The sequence below is a fragment of the Salminus brasiliensis genome, chromosome 8, assembly GCF_030463535.1.
Source record: "Salminus brasiliensis chromosome 8, fSalBra1.hap2, whole genome shotgun sequence".
NCBI classification, from domain to species: Eukaryota; Metazoa; Chordata; class Actinopteri; order Characiformes; family Bryconidae; genus Salminus; species Salminus brasiliensis.
The window spans coordinates 22,477,420-22,498,891 of record NC_132885.1 but is presented as its reverse complement, the minus strand read 5'-3'; the positions used below and the strand labels follow the sequence as shown (position 1 = coordinate 22,498,891).

Sequence of the window (21,472 nt, the reverse complement as noted above, 5' to 3'; positions counted from 1 at the left end):
CTAATAACTAAGGAACAGGCAAGACATCCGATCTACTGTTAAAAAAATGTAATCAAGTGACTTTAGACTCAACCAATGGTCACGCTGCCTTCCTGCAGGTCTCAACTCCAACACAACTCCATCACTACATTCAGCCAACCAGGGTCTCCTGAAGGTAGCTAGCTAGTAATTAGATGGATCAGATGGGGTGGATTAAGGTTGAAGCCAAGGTCTGCAGAAAAGCAGCTCTTTTGAGTTTGAGACCACTCATTTTGACACAATCCCAAGTCCAATGACTGATGCTACTAGCTAGCTAACTGATTACTGTCTTAATACCCCTTCCTTAAGCAATCTGGCCTAGAAAGCCAGCGTTAACCAGCTGCTAACCAGCTGCTAACCAGCGTTCAGCGGGTTAACGCTGCCTTAGCTACGCTCGACCGTGGTGTGGTTTACCAGCGTATTCGCTAGACTACTACTGCCAAGAGATCAGGAGGCCACCAGTGACCACCAAAATCCAATGTACTTTTGGTTGGTTAGTTGGTCTTTGCACTATTAGCTAATAGGTCTGCTTACCTGCCTATCTGACTATTATCTAGCTATATTTCTGTGCCTGGTTCTCCTTCGCTTCAAGCTTTACTGGCTATCTAGACGCTACAGCAGGGAGTCAAACGGCAGAGGCTAGCTATGCTAGCTAACCCAAACACAATAAACCCCAAGAACAAAACGAAGCCCTAAGAGACATGGAGCAGCTTCCTAACAAGGTCAGAGCATTAAGTTAGACGCCTAGCTGAACGTTAAGCAGTGAAACGGGAGCTATATGTGAACAGAAATGCTACATTAACGTCAGGAATCGTGGCGCTGTGGTGTAATCTCTGCATTGTGTCCTGACGCGTCTGGTCATCGCCCCGTTAGCGTTAGCCAGCGGCTAAGAGCTTCACTACAAAACACCCCGGGTTACTGACCCGTCCCTGAGGGAGATATAAGCACAGTCCAGAACTAGTAACACCTTACATAACCCACACAACATCGCCAGCCGTGTCAGAAGAGTCTCGGGTGGGTGTGTTTGTACTGTAGCTATCTGACAGCAGCTCGCTGCCGATTTCATTGATTATTCCCGAGGCTAAGGCTGCTAGCGGAGCGCTAGCTCACATAGCTACAAACAGATACGGACAACCAACCCGATAAATATCTTTCCACTTAACGCGTACATGAGACGAGGCGGCCTAAAAAAAAAGCACAACTTCTCGACTCACCATGTAAACGTGTGTTTATGAAGAAACCCAGACACGTTTCAGACACAGAAGGATAGGAGTAGCATGGAGGAGCTCCTCCGCTCGCAGCGCTCGGTGGACAATGACGGACTCTGTGTTTGCGCATGCGCGAAAAACTACATTTTACTGTATACGGATTTATCATGAAGCAATTTGTGGGGAAAAATACCTAAACCTAAACTAGCTTATTATTATAACGTTCATAGCTTAATTACATGTCAACAACTGTCTTCAAATTACTGTACTATTTTTTACAAATTACCATCATTTTAAGGAAAATATAAAAATACAGACCCCTGAACCAGAGCCGGTTCTCCGCCCCTGAACTACCTCCATTACCTATACAGACACGACCCAGGGCTTCTCCTCCTCCTGTAAAGTCGCCAGTTTGGACATACAAGGTGAGAGCGACAATGTACCCAGTGCTTTTAAGAACATTTATATTTTAAATGTTTTATTTCTACATACGGCTTGTTAAAAAAAACATAAAACAAACGTTAATCTTTAAATAAATAAATAAAACGTATGAATTATTAATACTTTCTGTTTCTGGGCGGTCTGTTCAGATTGTGGATATTAAAATACGTCTGGCGCCTCCTTGTGGTTATTTAAAGAAAGTTCACGTTAACGTTTGTTTCTCAAGTTAATATTGCTGGGAATTATAGTAATAATGACCTTTTACAATTATCATAATTCGTTTGCATTCACAAAATTGAAAAAAATCTAAACAATGGAATTAATGATTTATTCTACATCCTGCTTGAGCCTGTTTTCTCCTCCATTTTAAAGAATAGTTCATAAAAAAATGAACAAAACAAATCCCTCACCCTAAATGTAACAGATCAGCAAAATGTTTAGTTTTTGTCTTTTTTTTTATGGCTAGCACCATGAGGCATGGAAGTATGATACCCTTAAACAAGGCCCTTCAGCTTGTGAGGCCCGGTCCCCGGGCACTGCAGCAATAGTTGCCCACCACTCCGAGCATGCGCTCACTGTCATGGTGTGTGATCAATGGGTAAAAGGCAGAGGCCAAATCCCATCTGTCTTTTTGTCCTTGATGGGAACGCAGATGCCATGTACCTCCACTACTAGACTCAGAATTTATAATAGATCCAAATATCAAACTCACATTCTGCATTAAGAGCACATTAACAGCTTCTGATTATTTTGACCACTGATCTGATGAGCAGCTTTAGACTTTAAAAATTAAATATTTTAATTGCATATATTACAGAAAATCATACACTGGATGCTTTAGTCAGGGTGATCAGAAACTCAAGGAGTCTACGGCAACCTTTTGGTGACTGATAAATAGCTTGAACACTGTCAAACTCACAGCTACATTCAGTATTGAGTGTTAAGTTTTCATCAAAGGGTAGGAACTGTTACTGCAATAATTGTGGAGAAACTCCCTATTAATAAATTGTATTTATTTTTAGGAGGGAAAAAAGAAGACAAATGAGCAAGCGACAAAACAGACACCCATCTGGCGCAGAACTGGATGTCCTGGACACATGAATGTGTCCACAAAGCCTGATCAACTATCTAAACAGTGATGCCATATTAATAAGTGTTATTTAAACAGAGTATATTGATCTTTATTCATTTCATATGGCACATCACTGAATTCAATCAAACAGGGATACCAATACTCACAGTTGTTGATACACCCTGAAACATTTTGCCAATTTATCATCAGGATACAAATAGCATAGTTTTTTTTTTGCTCACAACAAAAACCATACTGGCTATATGCTTTCCACATTTTAGCATGTCGTGTTGTCCGGCTGTCAGTCCCTCAGTCTTCTGCTGTTTCAGAATTCAAGCGACAGCCGAAACACAGTTTTAAACAGGTATTACATGTAGTCCTTTGTATATTTTTAGGGTTAAGTGACTGTAAAACTCAAGTCTGCCTTAACAAAGCAACCGGCACACTAAACCACAGCCACAAGGCCACAGACAAGACATCTGTGCTTTTATGAACAATCGCTGAAACAGTTCAAGTCTCAACAAAAGACCTCAGCAGTGTGTTTTCTTTGTTCATCTGTGGGATGAACTGAACAAGTCCTATATACAAATCACCAGGATTTTCTTTCCCCCAAAGAACCAAGACATCTGAAGTCCTAAACAAAAGGTTTAAGCCTCCGCATCATCTGATCCTTTCTCTGCTTCTGGCTGTTCTTCCTCTGATCCACCCTCATCCTCCTCTTCAGTGTCTTCGTCATCTTCAACATCTTCACTGTTCACTGATGTAGACTGTGTTTTGAGGACAATCTCCTCATCAACGTCATCGTCGTCATCATCTACTCTTGTAGACTTTCTCCTCTCCAAGACCGAAGGGGTGCATACTGGTGTGGCATCCTGTAAAGAGCAGAGGAGTCATTAAAGTTTGTATGCAGGTTTGCTGCCATTGAGCAAATCCAAAGCTTTTTGATCATCATGACCTCAACAAGGAAAACAGTCATTCCTACTGCACAACAGTGCACACTCAAACAAACCTGCCTTACATTAAATGTGTCTTCTAATTTAATAATTCCCAATTATAATTAGACCACTGTCAGCTGGGTATTTTTTGATTAGGGAAATCATGAATACATTTACAATCTAGGCTGGGTTTCCCCAAATGCTGCCCATCACAAATTATTTAAATGATTGAGTGAGAATTACATTACCAGTTAGGACGATCTTAAAGCAACATTAACAGCTTCAAGATCAACTTAATGCTCCACTGACCTGTAATAGGGAGAACAGCCTCCCTCTCACTGACATACTAGTGGCTAACAGCACTATGTAACTTTGCTGAAGCGGGCAGGGGAGCACACGTGAGAACTTCATAACGCTGTGTAACTCAAGTCAAATTTGGGTAAAATCCTGTAATGATATTCTACTACCTCAGTCGACAAGCTTCCTTCACTTTTCCTGGCTGTTCTGCATCTCTCCACAGACCAACAATGCAGGCAAGCGCGTTATACTTTAGGGGAGGCTCAAAGCACGTATTCCACTTCCCAACTGTGGGGGGAGCCCAGAGGCAAGAAGTACTGTTCTCCCATAAAGCTGCCTTTACACTTAAGGTTTTGGGGGAAACTGGGCTCTAGTATTATTTTAATTATTAACACAATAAACATAAAATAGCTTATGTAATAATTTATTCCTACACCCCCCCCCCCCCCCCCACACACACACACACACACACACACACACACACACCAGCAATGCCCTAACATAAGGAGGATGAAGACTAGCACATCTGACACACACAAAGCCTGTGATACATGAGCAGTAAGGTGTCGGCACATGGGTTTCATTGTGCAGCTATAAAAGCTGACAATAAGCTAAATGTACCAGTTTAATGTTAGCACAGTAATCTTACTCCAGAAAACTTAGACAACTGGGGTAATTTTCAGACTGTGCCTACAAATACATTAAAAGATTTTGCTACAACTGGCATCACACCTATTAGCTCAACTTACTGACAGGTTAAATAATAAAAACAAATCTGTGTGCTAAAACACAGCTTACCTCACTGCAGACTGAAGTGTCCGCACCTGCCTGAGCTTTCTTCGCCGGAACTTGAGCCGCCTGTGAAAGTATAGATTAGAATCACTGCTTCAGTACAAATCGCTAAATAAAGAAAGGCAACTCAAACATTACCTGAAAAAACTAAACTTAAATACTTACAAATCCTGGAAAGTCATAGTCGATGCCCTTTGCTGCCAGTCTCTTGCGAAGCTTGGATTCTTTGCTCAGAAGCTTTCCAGGAAGCTTCTTCAAATCATCTGGGCTGTGATTCTTATTGTAGCGTGAAACCGCAGGATGACTGGGTTTCTTAAAAATCTTCTGAGAACCCACAAAGAGCTTTTCATGGACCTTCTCAGGTGGAATCATGTGACCTTTTCAAGTAACAAAAGAGAACCATATTTCAACCACATTGGCATTACAGTTCAGCATTACACTGCACAGCTCTAAGAAATTGAACACATTTACTCGCTCCACTCACATTTGATCAACCTCTCCCCAATAAGGTAGTTGTTCATGGTCTCGGCCACAATCTTGGCTACTTCATCACAGTCAAACTCCACAAAGGCATAGCCTTTACTCCGGCCAGTCTGGGAAAGAAGACGACGTCAGTCAGCAGCAAAAAAAAACCCCAAAAATAAAGAGACACATTTATGATAATGTGACGGCCCCAAAAACCAGTCATACATCTTGTACCTGTAGGCACATGGGTTTCATTGCACAGCTATATCCATCTGGCAATAAGCTAAATGTACCATCTTTCTTTGGGCACAATTATCTTACCTACAGCAACAGTCATGCTATAGGTAATTTTCAGAATGTGCCATCATCCAAATTCCCCATTTCTACATGTATTACAGCAAACCACAAAAACATGGTCACCTTTTTACTTCTGGAAAGCCGTAACCGGGTAACTTTGCCAAACTGTGAAAAATAAGCTCGGAGCTGTGGTTCTGCCAAACTTTGGGGAATGTGGCCCACGTACACCACTCCAGGTTTCAGGGTCTGCAGACAACAAAAACAAGTACAGAAGGTCAATACAGGACACACAGATCAATACAAATGGCTACATAGATATTAAAGATGGCATTCATAGCAGTCATTTGGTCAGTGGCGTATAAATATGTAGTACTCAGCACTACTTTATAGGGATGCTTATTATTCAGTATTGTTATTAATATAATTATTTAAATGCTGATTATCCTATGAGATGCAAGTCCATAGCTCTCTTATAAAAGTAGATCAACAAAATAGAGTATTAAATAGCTACCTACGTTTTTTTCGAGATCTCCCTCGAAATATGTTTAATTAAATAAATTTTTAATCGTTCAAAGCTAATTTACTTGCTCTATAAGTCTTGCTCTAGTTGTGTGGAGCAGCTGGTCAGTAAGTGGCTGGTCTGAAGGCAGCACTAGCTGAATCCCCACATGGTGTGGAGGAACAGCACAACTCCGCTGGACAAACACGAGGAGCTGAAAATCAGCCATATCTATTAGTGCAAACTAATCATAATAATCCATTAAAGACTTAATCCCACTTCACCCCTCCGTGCACTCGTTCTCTGTTAAAAACAACAGAAGGAGATATTCAGCTATAGCTACCGTTCTCGGTCGGCTCCTGACTTGCTGCACTTTCTTCTGAAACTCGGCGTCCTCGGCTGGGTTCAGGGCGAGCAGCTTCGGGCTCGACTTCGAGGACTTCTTGCCCTCTGTCATGACTAACGACTAAATAACTCAACAACAAACCGCAAATATATAAGTTAGTAAGTAAAATACGGCTAGATTAACACACAGCCCACCGCACTGAGACCAGCCACGTTTTCTACTGAACAGCAGCGTGACAAATGGCTGGACACCCGCGAGCTTTCACAATAAAAGTCCTCCGATGAGTCCTAGACTAAAGCACAGCGACCTCTTCTGGAGCGGAGGACACAGCCAGTATCACCCCCCCCCCAGTCCGGCTCCCGAAGACCCTCAGCTCTGAATATTGTTTTTGGATCTGTCAGCTCGTGATTTTTTAATGTAAGGTACGTATGTATGATGAATATAAATGTAAAAATAATATTAATTAATTTAGGTTAAAAGAGGACATAAACATAATAATAATAATAATAATAATAATAATAATCAAAATAATTAATTAAATTAAATTACATGTATTTAATTATTTTTTATATTAATTAAATATTAAAAATAATTAAATACATATTCTATTACTACTAATATTACTACTACTATACTAATTTAATTTAATGAATTATTTTGATTATGCTCATTGTGCTCATTATTATTATTATTATTATTATTATTATTATTATTATTATTATTGTTATTATTATGTTTATGTCCTCTTTTGACCTTTTTATACAGAGCATTGCTGCAGATATGGGGTTTACAAGTTCACCAGAAACCACCAGAAGGGGCATGGTTGTTACCTTGTTAGTTTTTGACTCAGTGTGGCCACTAGTGTGCTGCCAAGTGGTTGCTGTGGTTGCTGTGAATGTTATTGGTTGGGTGTTTTCATGTATGTGTATCATTGGGACATAAGAAGGGTGAACAAACTTTGGCTATGTTGAAACCTTACGCCCACTTATGACAACACAGCAGCCACCTGGGATACCATAGCAACCACCTAGTAACTGCCTAGCAACCACATAGCAGACCATCTGTCGAGTTAGCAGGCAAAAATATAGACAGAAAAATAAGAACAAAAACAACAATGCCAATCGGATTATCATTACTTACATGCTTACATTACTCACAGCCATCAGAGGAGACATCCAACTGCTGGCCTACAGCCTCATTAAGAGCTTTTGAATATCAAGCAAAGAGCGCAGGTGGTTGAAGAAGGAGAGAGGGATGACATTGGAAGAGGAGGGACAGAAGAGGAGGAGGAGGAGGAGTTGTGGAGTGGTACTCTGTTAAATAGATGTCACACTGTAAACAGCCCATTCAGCTGCGGGCAGTGAGGGAGAGTCAGCGCCAGGCATGGAAACTAAAATCATTTATTTCACAGTGAATGGAAGACCAGAGCAAGCAGAGTTTCCTGTTGACTGTCCTGCACAGGATGTCAAAGGTGGGTGGAACCTTAGTGTGCGAGGACTATCGCTTAATTCCAGGCAAGTTGATGTATGGCTGAAACAGGGCTTTGGACAATAGCCAGCTCTGTTCAGTCAGTCAGTCGGTCAGTCAGTCAGTCAGTCCATATGAAAGAGTGACTCCAGCTGTGAATATGCTGGTCTAATGGTGGTCCACTCTCCTGGGCCCAGGTTCCCGAAAGGATCTTAGTGTTAAGATCATTTTATTAGATAGAGGGAGTGTTCACTGTGATGCTCACTTTACCATTTAAGAATCATGTTTGTGCTACCGGGCTTGTGGAACAGCAAGCCCTGACTGACCAGCTTAGCATTAAATACTATAAAAACTGCCAGTGAATCTCCAATATGGAAACTTTACAGGAGAAAAAAACATCTTCATAATGTTAATTCAAGTCAATTTGGATCATTTCTGCCAGAAAAACGATAAATATAAAAAGATAAATGATAAAGAAAAAGATAAAAAGTAAAATGGCAAAAATGGAGATGCTAAAAACATCTACTAAAAGCATATTTATAGCTTATAAGTGTAGTTCATGTGTTTATCCGGAAAATATTGGATTAGGTATGTTGTAGAGCAAAGATCTGACGAGCATGAACGTGAATGAAATCAGAAGGTTTTGAGTGAGTGGAGTGTGTCAGTGTGTGAGATCCAGTTCAAGAGCATGGGCCACAGGTGGTGCTGACAGAGCTGTGCTCAAGTAGTAGGCTCTGCATCAAGTGTACAACATTCTTCATGCTGGTCTCCTCAGGGATAGAGTCACATCCATGTTCACATAGGCTCAAGACCGCTGAGAGCAGCCTGAGAGCCATACAGTTATGCTTTAAAAGGAGAACGCATGTGTAACACATTTTCAGAGACAGAGAAACTCAAGGTGTGGCTATTTAGTGTGCTTGTTACAAAACCTGCTTGTTAACCCTATCACAAGAAAGTTCTGTGCAAATTCCTGCATTTTAAGGATGCGCTGTATGTTGTGGGAACACTACTCAGTGTATGATTTGATGAACCAGTAGAATTCAATTGTTGCCTCACATTCAAAGCTGATTGTTCAGACAACATGGGTGGGACTGCACTTGTGAAAGGATTAAACTTGCTTTTGGATCATGAGGTTGAGATTGGACCTTTCTCACATATAGAGGTCAATTAATAGGCCAATAAATAGAATTTGGGTGTTGACAAAGGTGTCAACAATTATTTTAGCTGTCTAACACAGAACACTAGAACTTATTTTATCAGATTCATTGCAGTGTTCTTAGTTACATTCATGGGTGATGATGGCCACCCACTGCACATCATCATTATGGACCAAAGGAGCAAGTTCAGTGGCGGGGTTCTGTCACAAAGCTGCTCTACAGACAGACTCAGGAGATCCTTTGTTCCGAGAGCCAACAGGCTCTTCAACTCTTCCCAGTGGGGCCGGAAGAGGGAGGAGGACAGATGAGGACTGGGTCTCTTATGTTTAATCAAAGGTTTTATTTATCTGCCCTATTATACTTTACTGTACATCCTGTACATCTGCACTCCTGGATACCACTGACACTTTACTTAAATACCAATATATGCACATGTTTATTTAGTATAGTTATTTATCTGCTCTGTATTCAGTATTATGTAGCACTTCTTGTACATTATTAATTCTTTATTATTCATTTTTACTTATCTTTATTATTTATCTTGATTATTCCTTATTATTATATTGTATTAATGTGCTGTATTATGGGACTGCTACTGGCTGCTAAATTACCTTTTAGCAGCCAGTAGCAGGATCGATAAAGTCTATCTATCTATCCATCTATCTATCTATCTATCTATGGATCTATGGATCTACATGGGGGATTTTAATAAAAATATATGAAGTTAATCAACCCCTTAAAAAGCCTATGGTGTGTTATTACCACAGAAAGTTTTATTACACATTTCTATTACCAATTAATTGTCCCACCAGTTTGTACAGAAGTCCCTGTAGTTATTGAATAATACACCTTGGTGTGTAATAAGCCTTTCTGCAATAAGGGGTTAGTAAAAGATCAATCAGAACAATGTCTATGGCAATTTCTGTGGACCTCATTATAACACAATTATTGGATTACACTGATGAGTTCAGAGAAAATCTCATAGAACTCATCAGTTTTTGTGATGGCAGGTTTTGTGATGGCAGCAACATTTTAATTAAATTAAAATGTTAAATAAATTTTAAATTAACTTCATGTGCATGCTTCTTTTACAGATCTGTTCCGATCAGCTGCTGAAGCTGGCCCTCATGATATCCTAAAGCTCTACAACCCCAATGGCAACATCATCAACATCTCCCCTCAGCTGACCCCCAACAGCCCTCACTCCTGCTACAAGCTAGAGGTGGTCGCTGCAGACTGTAACAGTGAGCCATTAGGTATTTCTGCCTTAAAGTCAGGGCCTTGCCAGAGATGAGCTGGTGGACTGGAGAAGTCACTGTCCTTCATGTTCTGAAAAGCTAGAACTGAAGTTAGATGACAGATGAGGGGATTGTGAAGCATTCAATGGAATAATGAACTCATTTGAGTCAGTGGGGATATAAAGCATAGTGAGGCTTTTGGAGAATAAATGACTCGACCGTTGTGCTATGTTTCAGGTACAGAGCTGGCAGTGGCCTTGGGCTTCGATCTGTCCTCCATGGAGAAAAGGTGGGCATCTGTATAAGATAAACACCTAGTTTTTCAGACATGTACTTTTTATAAACTCTCATAAAACCTTTTTAACCAGGTTACAAAGCCTGGAGAAGAAGATTCTCACTGAGGCTGGCGAGACTCCAGCTATTGTCTATGAGATGAAGAGACAGGTGGAGTCGTTCCGAGAAAAGCTGGAGGTAAACATGCAGATTTGTACAGACGTCTACAGAAAGTTCCTACTCTGGTCCACATTCATCTAAAAAATCCATGTTTAATTAATGCTTTGAATAAAACTGTAGATGGACAAGAGAGCTTATTTGACTCGTGATGCTAGTGGAACCGTTATTTGACTTAAGGTGCTAGTGGAACCATTATTTGACTCAAGGTGCTAGTGAAACCATTATTTGACTCATGATGCTAGTGGAACCATTATATGACTCATGATGCTAGTGGAACCATTATATGACTCATGATGCTAGTGGAACCATTATATGACTCAAGGTGCTAGAGGAACCATTATTTGACTCGTGGTGCTAGTAGAACCATTATATGACTCGTGATGCTAGTGGAACCATTATATGACTCGTGATGCTGGTGGAACCATTATATGACTCAAGGTGCTAGTGGAACCATTATATGACTCAAGGTGCTAGTGGAACCATTATATGACTCATGATGCTAGTGGAACCATTATATGACTCAAGGTGCTAGTAGAACCATTATATGACTCAAGGTGCTAGTGGAACCATTATATGACTCATGATGCTAGTGGAACCATTATATGACTCATGATGCTAGTGGAACCATTATATGACTCAAGGTGCTAGTGGAACCATTATATGACTCATGATGCTAGTGGAACCATTATATGACTCATGATGCTAGTGGAACCATTATATGACTCAAGGTGCTAGTGGAACCATTATATGACTCAAGGTGCTAGTAGAACCATTATATGACTCGTGATGCTAGTAGAACCATTATATGACTCAAGGTGCTAGTGGAACCATTATATGACTCAAGGTGCTAGTAGAACCATTATATGACTCGTGATGCTAGTAGAACCATTATATGACTCGTGATGCTAGTAGAACCATTATATGACTCGTGATGCTAGTAGAACCATTATATGACTCAAGGTGCTAGTAGAACCATTATATGACTCAAGGTGCTAGTAGAACCATTATATGACTCATGATGCTAGTAGTACGATTATTTGACTCGTGATGCTAGTGGAACCATTTTTTGACTCATAAAGCTAGCATATGTCTAAGCATGTAAGCACACTGTCATGGTTTTATGAAGAACCCTTGCAGAACTCTTTGTTTTGTCCTAGTTTTCTTCCCAATTTGGAATTGGAAAGAAATTAACTTGTCACCTTTTACACAGCATATTACTATTCATGCCTGAACTGGCACAACTTACACTGCACATGTATATGTGTTTCTTTATTGCTCAACAAAGATTTGTCCATGTCACTAAATTTGTAAAACATAAATGACCATTTGTGTGCGGCATAATATCTGACAGCACATGCAGTTATATGTGGAGTTATGAAAATAACCAAATTTTGGGAGAAGGCCTCACTTAAGCCCCTTTATATACCCCTGCTTCTCAGGTCGAACAAATGTCGAACCCATCTATGCGCCACCTCCTTTCCCAACAGGGGGATCTGGCTTCTCGCGCAGACCACAGTCTGCCTTCCCGTTCCATCTCAGGCTGCGGCCTGCACTAGCAAGTCACCTACCAGTGCAGTTTTATTGCTTATTTGTCTTGTTAAAATTGTTTTTTATTGTCTCTATTTAATTACATGATTTTAAAAAGACAAGTTATCCATGATCAATGAAAACAAATCTGTCTACATTAATTTAATATAGTAATCCTATGCATTGAATTGTCCAACAGGTCATCTGCATTATTATGTAATGCATTATTTATTGTTTTGATGGACTTGTTCACTTTATGGACAAGCTACAATCTTGAAATAGGAAATAATATTTTTTTTGTGACACTTGACATCTCTAAAATGTGCTATATAAATAAAGTTGTCTTGTCTTACAATCTGTACTAAAATACATTTTAGGTAACCCTCACAACCCTGAGGACTATATGTCCAAATGTATCCAGACTCTTCTAATTTGTGAATTCAGCTGCTCTGCTGTACACAGAGTTTGTATAATCCACATAGGAGTGTCACCTCCTGCCACTCTGTGATCACTATGTACAAGTAATGTGTAAATAAAGAACTGAGTGTGGGCCCATTTACAGGCCTTTAGATAAAAATCAATCCATCTTTATGACTCATCACCCTACCAATAAGCACCCTTTCTCTGTAGAGTGTGGAGCACCTGAGCTGGCTGGGGCTGTTTAAAGAACTCTCAGAGGGAACCCACAAACCTTCGCCGTTCTACCACAAAAGAACACTGCGCAAGACGCGTGAAGAGTGTGAACACGTCCGGGAGAAGTTCCTCCAGATGAGGCGAGCTGAAACGTTTTCACTTTCAGTCACAGCAATGAGCAAACCATTACAATAAATCCATTTTAATACGATCACATGATCTTCACACAGTTCTCTGGAGGTCTCTGAGGAGGTGAGACAGTACCTTAAGACACCCACCTTTGACAACTGGTGAGTTCCAATTAACAGGTAGGAGGTGGGACTGAGGTAGAAGGACAAGACAGGACTGAGGTACAGGGAGGAAATGGGGCTGAGGTACAGGTAGGAGATATGAATGAGGGAGAGGGACAAGACGGGACTGGTGTACAGTGTGGAGATGGGACTGAGGTACAGATGGGAGATGGGATTGAGGTACAGATGGAGGAGGCTGAGGTAGAGGGAAGAGATAGGACTAATGTACAGTGGGGAGATGGGACTGAGGTACAGATGGAGGAGGCTGAGGTAGAGGGAAGAGATAGGACTAATGTACAGTGGGGAGATGGAACTGAGGTACAGGTATGAGATGGGACTGAAGTAGAGGGAGGAGATGGGACAAAGGTACAGGTTGAAGAGACTGAGGTACAGGGTGGAAATGGGACTGAGGGAGAGGGATGAGATAGGACTGATGTACAGGAAGGGAATAGGACTGAGGTACAGGGAGGAGATGGGACTGAGTTAGAGGGATGAGATAGGACTGATGTACAGGAAGGGGATGGGACTGAGGTACAGGGAGGAGATGGGACTGAGGTACAGGAAAGAGATAGAACTGAGGTACAGGGAGGACATGGGGTTGAGGTACAGGAAGGGGATATGACTGAGGGAGAGGGAGGGGATGGGACTGAGTTAGAGGAAGAGGATAGGACTGAGGTACAGGGTGGAAATGGGACTGAGGTACAGGGAGGAAATGGGACTGAGGTACAGGGAGGAAATGGGACTGAGGTAAAAAAAAAAAAAAAAAAGAGCAGATGGGGTGGTAGTTGGAAAATAACCTATTGACTAAATTAGGGGTAGAAAACTACTGAATGAATAACAGTGTGAACAGCCTTGGTATCACCATAGTCAGAAGCGTGCACATTGCTTCAATTATTCAGCATCTTATTCCACTATTTTTGGGACAGATTTCAAATTATTTCTTGAAAATGATCATTATTTCTCTCTGGGCAGAAGCTGCTAAAATATTAAACATCATTAGCCCATGTAAGTCCAACAAATGAGCTGAGGCACCTGCCATAGCGAAATGAACATTCACTGTGGAAGCGAAAGCACAGCTCTTCTGCCTTGAATAAAAAGGCCAGAGGAGATTCAGTCCTTTCATCTGCCCAAAAGAACTCATATCAATATGAATGGTTGTTTGGGGGGGCTTACAAATCAATAGCAGTCCTTCAAAACAGAGCACTCGGCTTCAGGCTTTGAAGACTGTATTAATGCAGTGGTCTTCTGGCTTAGTTTTTGAACCCCGTCCTTTCACATTAACAAAACAGGATGCGAGTTCTGCACAGATGCAAACACTGTTCAGGATAAAGCACATGAATGCGTGTCAGACCTGTGCCTCTGTCAAAGAACACTATTAAAGCCAGCTGGAGTGATAAAGGCAATGTGTGAAGGGGACAAAACATGAAAACCTGGTGCTGTGCATCTTCAATTAGAATACAGGAGACAAAAACGTCATGTTGTAGTCAGGAGCGAAAAATGTGGCGTTACTGGTTAGGAAAACAGGTGGGGTAACTTCGTAGAACTTCACTCTTTACAAAAGTAACACATTTTTCAAAAAAGGGCAAGAAAGGTGGTTAGATCACAGGTTTGTGGGTTCAATATCTACGTCCGGCCCTAGAGCTAGGCAATGAAACCTTGTCTTCTACCTAGGGACGCTGTAGCATCCTGCGCTCTGCGCTTCCAAGCTTGGATATGTTAAGAGAAAAATTTAATTGTTTTATTACTGTCCATGTTATCTCCCTGGACAAAACATTAGTCGCCTTGCGAGGATGATTGGGCTATATATACCTGTGGGGTGTGTGACAGGATCAATAGATTAAGAAGAGGTGGTACAGTGCAGTGGACGTCTCGTTCAGTGTGTGGGAAATGGGTCACAAAGCAGATGTTCATGTTTGGCAAAAAGAAGTGATTGCATTTGGGTGTGTTGAAGGCCATAGTGTGATGGAAATAGCTGGATTTACAAATGTATCGAAGCATATGGCCATACCGGTCTACCAGCAGTGGCAAAAAGACCTGTCTACAGAAAATTCTCATCGTTCTTGAGCAGACCTCTTATGTGTCACTCTACTCCATATTCACAGTTTGCAGTTTCGTGTGGAGTGTTCTTTTAGAAACTGATGGTAAATAACCTGTGCTGACTTCTATTAGCAGTTCACAGCGGCACTCCCTGTCCATCAGTCTTTCAGTCCACAATTCTGACAAGAATTTCCTGTGATTGGGATTTCTGCCACTGCTAGTAGACCTGTATGACTGTATGCTTCCATACACCTGCAGATTCAGCTTCTTCCTTCACACTATTGTCTTTGGCACTATGGACTATGGCACTCCCAAATGCGACCACTCCTTCTTGCCAATCATCTACTTTCCAACCTATTTTTCACACATCCAACAACACATTTATGGAAGTATTGGGAACCATTTTGATCATATCATCAGATGCTTCATTCGTCATCAAACACCCACCAAGTCTAAAAAAACGCTTGTTTGTGTGTGTATGTGTGAAGGCAGTGGGAGGACGCTGAGATCATGGTGCTGCTGCAGGTGATGTACACAGACTTAGACTTCATCTCCACCTTCAACATAGAGCTGGATGTGCTGCAGCAGTTCCTCTACGAGGTCTACAAGCGCTACAACAACATCCCCTTCCACAACTTCAAACACTGCTTCTGTGTCACTCAGATGGTGAGAGAGAAATAGTGTGTGTGTGTGAGAGAGAGAGAGAGTTTGCAATCAGCTCACCTTGACCACAAGCACTTCAATTATCCACTCAACCTTTCAGGCATTAGTGAAGGACATGCTGCATGATAGATTAGCACTAGAGAACTACTGCTCGATTTAAAATCTATAATCAGAAGAAGAAACGTGGTTATTTGTTAGTTTATGGTTGCTGCAGACTAATCCTTGCTCAGGTGATGGTTTGGATATTTTGTCTGGGAAACATTTGAGGTCTTTAAAGGAAAGGAACAGGCTAGTGAGGGTCTGGCAGTTACAGAGTTGATGACTAACCCCACCTGAAGTGGGATACAATCAGTTCTGATCCTTTAAGATGGGAATTCCACCAATTTGCCCTCCTTCCTGCATAATTAAACCAGTAAGAACATCAATTCTATGAGAGGTTTTGTGAGAAAATTATGGAGGCAGTGGTGGTCATAGTAACCAGAGGTCCAAAACATTTAAAACTACATTACAGAAGGTTAGTACACAGAATTAAAACATACTTCAATCAGCCGTAACATTAATACCACTGACAAGTGAAGTGAAAAACATTGCTTATCACTGATTATCTTCATCTACAGTGGCTTCTATCAAGGGCTGGATATATTAGGCAGCACCTAAGGCTCACTGATGCAATTCATGGAGGCCCCACCTCACAGCTTACAGGACTTGATCTACTGCTAATATTAGTCTTGGTGCTAGATTCTACAGGATGCTTTTAGAGGTCTTGTGGAGCCCATGCCCTAAGGGGTAAGATGTGTTGTGGCGGCACAAGGGGGACCTGCTCAATATCAGGTGTTAATGTTATAGCTGATTAGTGTATTGTCTGATGCATGAAACATTGTGTATATTAGTTCTGCCAGGCTTTTGGCCTTGCTTTTTAAAACCCATGCAGGGTGTCATATGGTACAACAGTCTAGCCACATTTATAACGATTTTAGCATCATCAGCTCAGAAGGCACATGTGGGTTTAACCAGTGGTTTTAGATAGCAAGTAAGATAGCTAGATTTGAGTAGACATTATGACCCCTGGTCCCTATCACCACCACTGTAAAGAAATCTAAGTAAATACACTTCTTCAGTCACCATTTCACACCAAACCACTCTGGGCCCAGTTTCCTGAAAGCATCTTAGTGTGATGCTCACTTGCCCATTAAAGAATCATCTTTGGGCTAAGCTGCTTGTGGGAAACCCACACCTGAAAGGTTATGTGTCAAAAATCACAAAAAATCCCCCTTTCTAACCTGTCACAGTAAGTATCTCGCTGTCTCTGCATCGGTGTCTCTGTTGTTGGTAGATGTACGGGCTGATATGGCTAACGGATCTGAGAAGTAAGATCGACAGTGTTGACCTCTTAATCATGCTGACTTCAGCTGTGTGCCATGATTTAGACCACACCGGCTACAACAACGCCTACCAGGTGAGAAATCCAATGTATCATTTCCATACTGCATTTTTTCAAATCATTTTTCAAATCATTTTCCCAAATTTCCCCCAATTTGCCAATTTCTCCCAGTTTCCCCTTTTTCTTTCTTTTTTCTTACTGCCAATTAACCCCTTTGTAGCTCTCACTAGCACTTGCAATGCTCCCAACACTAGTTAAGCCACCCACTGCCTCTTTTCGAACTGCCGCCAACAAGTTCTGAGAAAAGCAGCAGGCCCCCAGCTCCTCCACACCAGATAACAGATGCCTATGCCAGCCAACTTTGCTTTAAGAGGGAGTGAACGCCATTGGCCAATTGTGCTGTCTTGGACTCCAGGCCTCAAACTTGCGACTCCCCGAGCTATAGTGGCAGCAATTTAGGCCCCCCCCCCCCCCCCCCCAATACTACATTTTTACATGTTGTTGCACATCATTAGGCACACTAGAAGCACTGAACTGTTCGCTCTGGTTGAGCTGTAAAACCTATTTTTCACGTACTTCAATGAAACCCTGCACTGTCTTTCAGATAAATGCTCGCACTGAACTGGCCTTGAGGTACAATGACATCTCCCCTTTAGAGAATCATCACTGTGCTGTAGCATTCGAGATACTGGAAAAGGTAACTGCTTAACTATCCTACATTAACAGCAATGTTTATGTTTCAGAGTTCAGATTTCAGCATGGAGCTGAAAGACGTCAACTAATTTGGCTCTAAATCTCCACACTCCAGACCTGCATTTTGTGACGTTCGCTGAGGTGCTCAATGTCCTCACAGCTACTCTGTAAGCCTGCAGAGCTGCAAGGTGTTTACGAATTAGAAATGAGGAGGACTTCAGCTTGATGGAAAATATAAACACTGATTATGGACATGAATGTCATGGCGATATTACCAAAATTATGGCCTATCTTGCCATTAAACCCAACTTCCTGTTAGTGATCACAATTGACTACAGCTGGTATCTTATATGTGCCCACATAAACGAGTTTGCTTGACTTGCTTGGAGCAACGAGATCGATAGATCCAAGATCGATACCCTCAAAATTCAGACTAAAGACTAAAGTTTGCAGTTGACCACACAGACAAAGAAGAACCCTTCTGGAGGAAAGTTTTATAGTCAGATGAGACCAAAGTATTGGGAGAGAAAAGAGGCAAAGAGGCATTCAGCCCCTGTACAAACACTGTACAAACTGTTAAGAATGGTGGTGGTAGTAACATGCTCTGAGGCTGTTTTGCTGATAGTAGATGACATTCATGTCCATGATGAATGTATGTAAACCTCTGACAATGGTGTTTCCACAAGCACAAGTCTGCTGAAGCCTACATTCCCAACAGATTTTCTGGAGGTTCTGGATTTGAGTAAAATTTTATTTTCAATTACGCTTCTGGCTTTTTCAAGATAAGGCAATTATGGTGCTGCATTCAGTTTTACAATGATGCTCATTTTGTCTTGTATAACAAATTCACACACCCCTTTCGTTTACAGTGCTGTGCTTCTGGCCCTTCCTATCATATATATTATTTATTCAACTTAACATTTATTATATTTTTTGTTTGTTTTTAGGAAAATTTTGTTCAAAGTAATAGGAAATCTAGTGTTTAAATGTTTAATAAATGCATCATGTTTCCAAGGTCAGTGGGGTTGGTGCAGTAAGAGACTAGGACTAGTGATGCGAACAGTGTACAGTGTAACTTTTGGTGTAAAACACAGCCCTTTACTGGTGTAACAACGGCCCCGACCGTGTTCAAACTCTACAAAGATACCAAACACGCCATGAACTCAGGCTGGTGTGGACGTGTATAGTCCATGTCCATTAGCAGTAAAAAAAATACAGCATCAGCTTGTAATGTAATGTACGCTATAGAACCAGTAGTGAATGTACTGGTATGCCACATATAATTGTTTACTCATATAATTGTACTACTCAGGTAGTACAGTAGATGTAAAGCAGATAAACAGCAGACAGAAACTGCAGATATCAGTGTGTGTTTATATACATGACATGCAGAGACCTGCAAGTGTCTGAGGCTTCATTTCCATCTTTTTCAGACTGAAAGTAATATTTTCCGGAACCTGACAACAGAGCAGTACAAGAGGATCAGGGAGGGCATAATTAAGTATGATCCACTGTGTCAGTTTCACTAAAGCAGATTTCGAGCCATATGTACTAAGTGAACACCACAGCATCCTACAGCTGTGACTGTGTTTTCCTCAGGTGCATCCTGGCCACAGATATGAGCAGGCATACAGACATCCTCAATAAGTTTAAAGCCATTCTGCCAGCCTTTGACTTTGGCAACAAGGACCACCGGGATGTGGTGAGAGCACATTCACTGCATCTGTATTAATATAGTATTATTAACATGTTTAATTGTATTTCTAAGTAGAAGAACCATATAGAACATGTTAATTATCATAGAGAGGAAACATTTAACCAGGTAAAAAGATATTTACATGGTTCTTTATGGTTTCGCATATGACCATTGTCTTTACTAAAGAACCCCTGAAGATGAGGCAATGTTGTTCTCTACTAATCCCAACTCGAAAACTAATCCAGTACATTAGAAGATAAGTGTGTTTTCTGTGTGTATGAGTGTGTGTGCTTCTTATTATAACAAAAGATTAAAAAAGAAGAAAGCTTTGGAGTACATCAGATGTAGCATGTTATTGAAGCCTTGCTTAGATGCAGTTAGGAGTCTAAGCTTTGGACTGAGATATGACGAAACTATTTTAAGACAGTTCTTTGGTTGCTTCTTTGTGGTCTAGCTGATGATGATCATGATCAAAGTGAGTGACATCTCCAATGAAGCACGGCCCATGGATGTGGCCGAGCCCTGGCTGGACTGCCTGCTGCAGGAGTTTTTCAATCAGGTAACATAAAAAAAAAAAGAAATCACCTAAAAACAACAAATTCTTTCTGTTTGAGGGACAAAGCTGTGAACATTTAGTCAAACACTGTGAATGACAGCTTCATATACATGCTAATTCCAGTCTTTAAAACTGTTTAGAGTGACATGGAAAAGCTGGAGGGACTTCCAGTGACCCCATTTATGGACCGTGACAAAGTGACCAAACCCTCCTCTCAGACCGGCTTCATCCGTTTTGTTCTGTTCCCCCTCTTCATTGAGCTGGCCAATCTCTTCCCCTGTCTAGAGGTGAGGATGAGCATGGATTGCAAAACATGTATTTCTCTATACTTCATACAGTCTTGTGTAAAAGATTGAGGAACTCTGGGAAAATAATACATTTTTTATATTTTTTTGGGAAGTATTTAACACCTATCCTTACCTTAGCCTCTGTATCTTTTGAAAAGGTCAAAAATACACGTGTGTGTGCACATCTGTGTCAGCAATGGGTGAAACTTAAAGTAGCTAAATGCATTTATTTAAGGGGTGTCCACAAACACATACATGGACATATAGTGTAGGTTGAGCATGTCGATGACAGCTCTACAATCCAAGCCTGGGTTTAATGTCTTTGTTTTCAACAGCAACATATCATTGACCCGGTCAGGAAAGCCCTGGACTACTACACAGAGATGGAGAAAGCACTAGAGCGAGAGAAGCAGAATCGGGCCCAGAGTGAAAAGGCCAAACCCAAAGAGAGCACCCCACCAAAGGAGCCTGAGCTTCCACCAGAGCCACTTCAACCAAGCGCAGTGAAATCGTGACGCACTGGAGAAAAATAAAAAATCCTTTGTACGTCTAACTGAACAAGCTGGAAAAGTGAACAAACATCTTGCAAATGTATAATATATATTATACTGTACTATTCTATATGTACAGTATAAAGAATGAACGCATTTCAAAGGCTTTATAGCAGTGTGGTGTGTAAATCTGAATTCGCCCCTGATTTATAGGGAACTTGCAGGCTGTAACTTGTATATTGTATTTGTTATATCTGTACTTCAAATAAATTGTATTTAAGCAAAATAAAATAAAAAAGCCCTGCAACGACTCATGAGCGTTAGTCATCATTGCAGCTGAATTCTGGAAGAAGTGATTCACCTGCACCAGGGCCAAATACGCCCTTAGACAAATCACATCTGCCTATGGTAAAACACACTAAAACAATGCTACTGATTTTTACAGTAAGAGTTAAACAGTTTGAAAGTTCGAGAACATTATTGCACTATATGTCCAGATGTTTGTGCCCCCCCTTTCTAATAAATGCATTCAG

General features: G+C 41.1%; 3 protein-coding genes and 2 non-coding genes across 5 annotated transcripts in view; 1 reads left to right on the top strand and 4 right to left on the bottom strand.

The window, feature by feature from the left end:
- The window catches only part of clasp1a (cytoplasmic linker associated protein 1a), a 69,882-nt gene extending 68,541 nt beyond the window's left edge, over positions 1 to 1,341 (bottom strand). Inside the window, exon 1 of the mRNA XM_072686136.1 lies at positions 1,233 to 1,341. The gene's annotated coding sequence lies outside the window, so the exon portion shown is untranslated. The remainder of the gene's footprint in view (positions 1 to 1,232) is intronic.
- Positions 1,342 to 2,665: 1,324 nt separating this feature from the next.
- On the bottom strand, positions 2,666 to 6,606 carry nifk (nucleolar protein interacting with the FHA domain of MKI67). The gene is made up of 6 exons (XM_072685187.1): positions 6,368 to 6,606; positions 5,649 to 5,771; positions 5,248 to 5,356; positions 4,929 to 5,140; positions 4,770 to 4,829; positions 2,666 to 3,611 (listed from the first exon to the last, which is right to left on the bottom strand). The coding sequence occupies exons 1-6, from the start codon at positions 6,479 to 6,481 to the stop codon at positions 3,387 to 3,389; spliced, it is 843 nt and encodes a 280-aa protein (XP_072541288.1). The 5' UTR covers positions 6,482 to 6,606; the 3' UTR covers positions 2,666 to 3,386.
- LOC140561517 (small nucleolar RNA ACA64) lies at positions 4,533 to 4,659 on the bottom strand. Its single transcript, XR_011980073.1, has one exon. It is a non-coding gene; the product is annotated as a small nucleolar RNA ACA64 (small nucleolar RNA).
- LOC140561516 (small nucleolar RNA ACA64) lies at positions 5,461 to 5,588 on the bottom strand. Its single transcript, XR_011980072.1, has one exon. It is a non-coding gene; the product is annotated as a small nucleolar RNA ACA64 (small nucleolar RNA).
- Positions 6,607 to 7,753: 1,147 nt separating the features above from the next.
- Positions 7,754 to 20,963, top strand: LOC140561311 (high affinity cGMP-specific 3',5'-cyclic phosphodiesterase 9A). The gene is made up of 14 exons (XM_072686440.1): positions 7,754 to 7,841; positions 10,089 to 10,250; positions 10,470 to 10,521; positions 10,601 to 10,703; positions 12,843 to 12,985; positions 13,076 to 13,135; positions 15,661 to 15,838; positions 17,169 to 17,291; positions 17,821 to 17,913; positions 19,343 to 19,410; positions 19,509 to 19,611; positions 20,060 to 20,164; positions 20,302 to 20,448; positions 20,784 to 20,963. The coding sequence occupies exons 1-14, from the start codon at positions 7,754 to 7,756 to the stop codon at positions 20,961 to 20,963; spliced, it is 1,605 nt and encodes a 534-aa protein (XP_072542541.1).
- Positions 20,964 to 21,472: the final 509 nt, after the last annotated feature.

Excerpts from the sequence above, each read along its gene's own strand:
- nifk (XM_072685187.1), bottom strand. The coding sequence starts at position 6,481 with ATGACAGAGGGCAAGAAGTCCTCGAAGTCGAGCCCGAAGCTGCTCGCC. Across the intron at positions 5,357-5,648 it reads GGCTTTCCAGAAGTAAAAAG|ACTGGCCGGAGTAAAGGCTA; the intron begins GTGACCATGTTT and ends CTTCTTTCCCAG. Across the intron at positions 3,612-4,769 it reads ACACTTCAGTCTGCAGTGAG|GATGCCACACCAGTATGCAC; the intron begins GTAAGCTGTGTT and ends TGCTCTTTACAG.
- LOC140561311 (XM_072686440.1), top strand. The coding sequence starts at position 7,754 with ATGGAAACTAAAATCATTTATTTCACAGTGAATGGAAGACCAGAGCAA. Across the intron at positions 15,839-17,168 it reads GCTTCTGTGTCACTCAGATG|ATGTACGGGCTGATATGGCT; the intron begins GTGAGAGAGAAA and ends TGTTGTTGGTAG. Across the intron at positions 20,449-20,783 it reads ATCTCTTCCCCTGTCTAGAG|CAACATATCATTGACCCGGT; the intron begins GTGAGGATGAGC and ends TGTTTTCAACAG.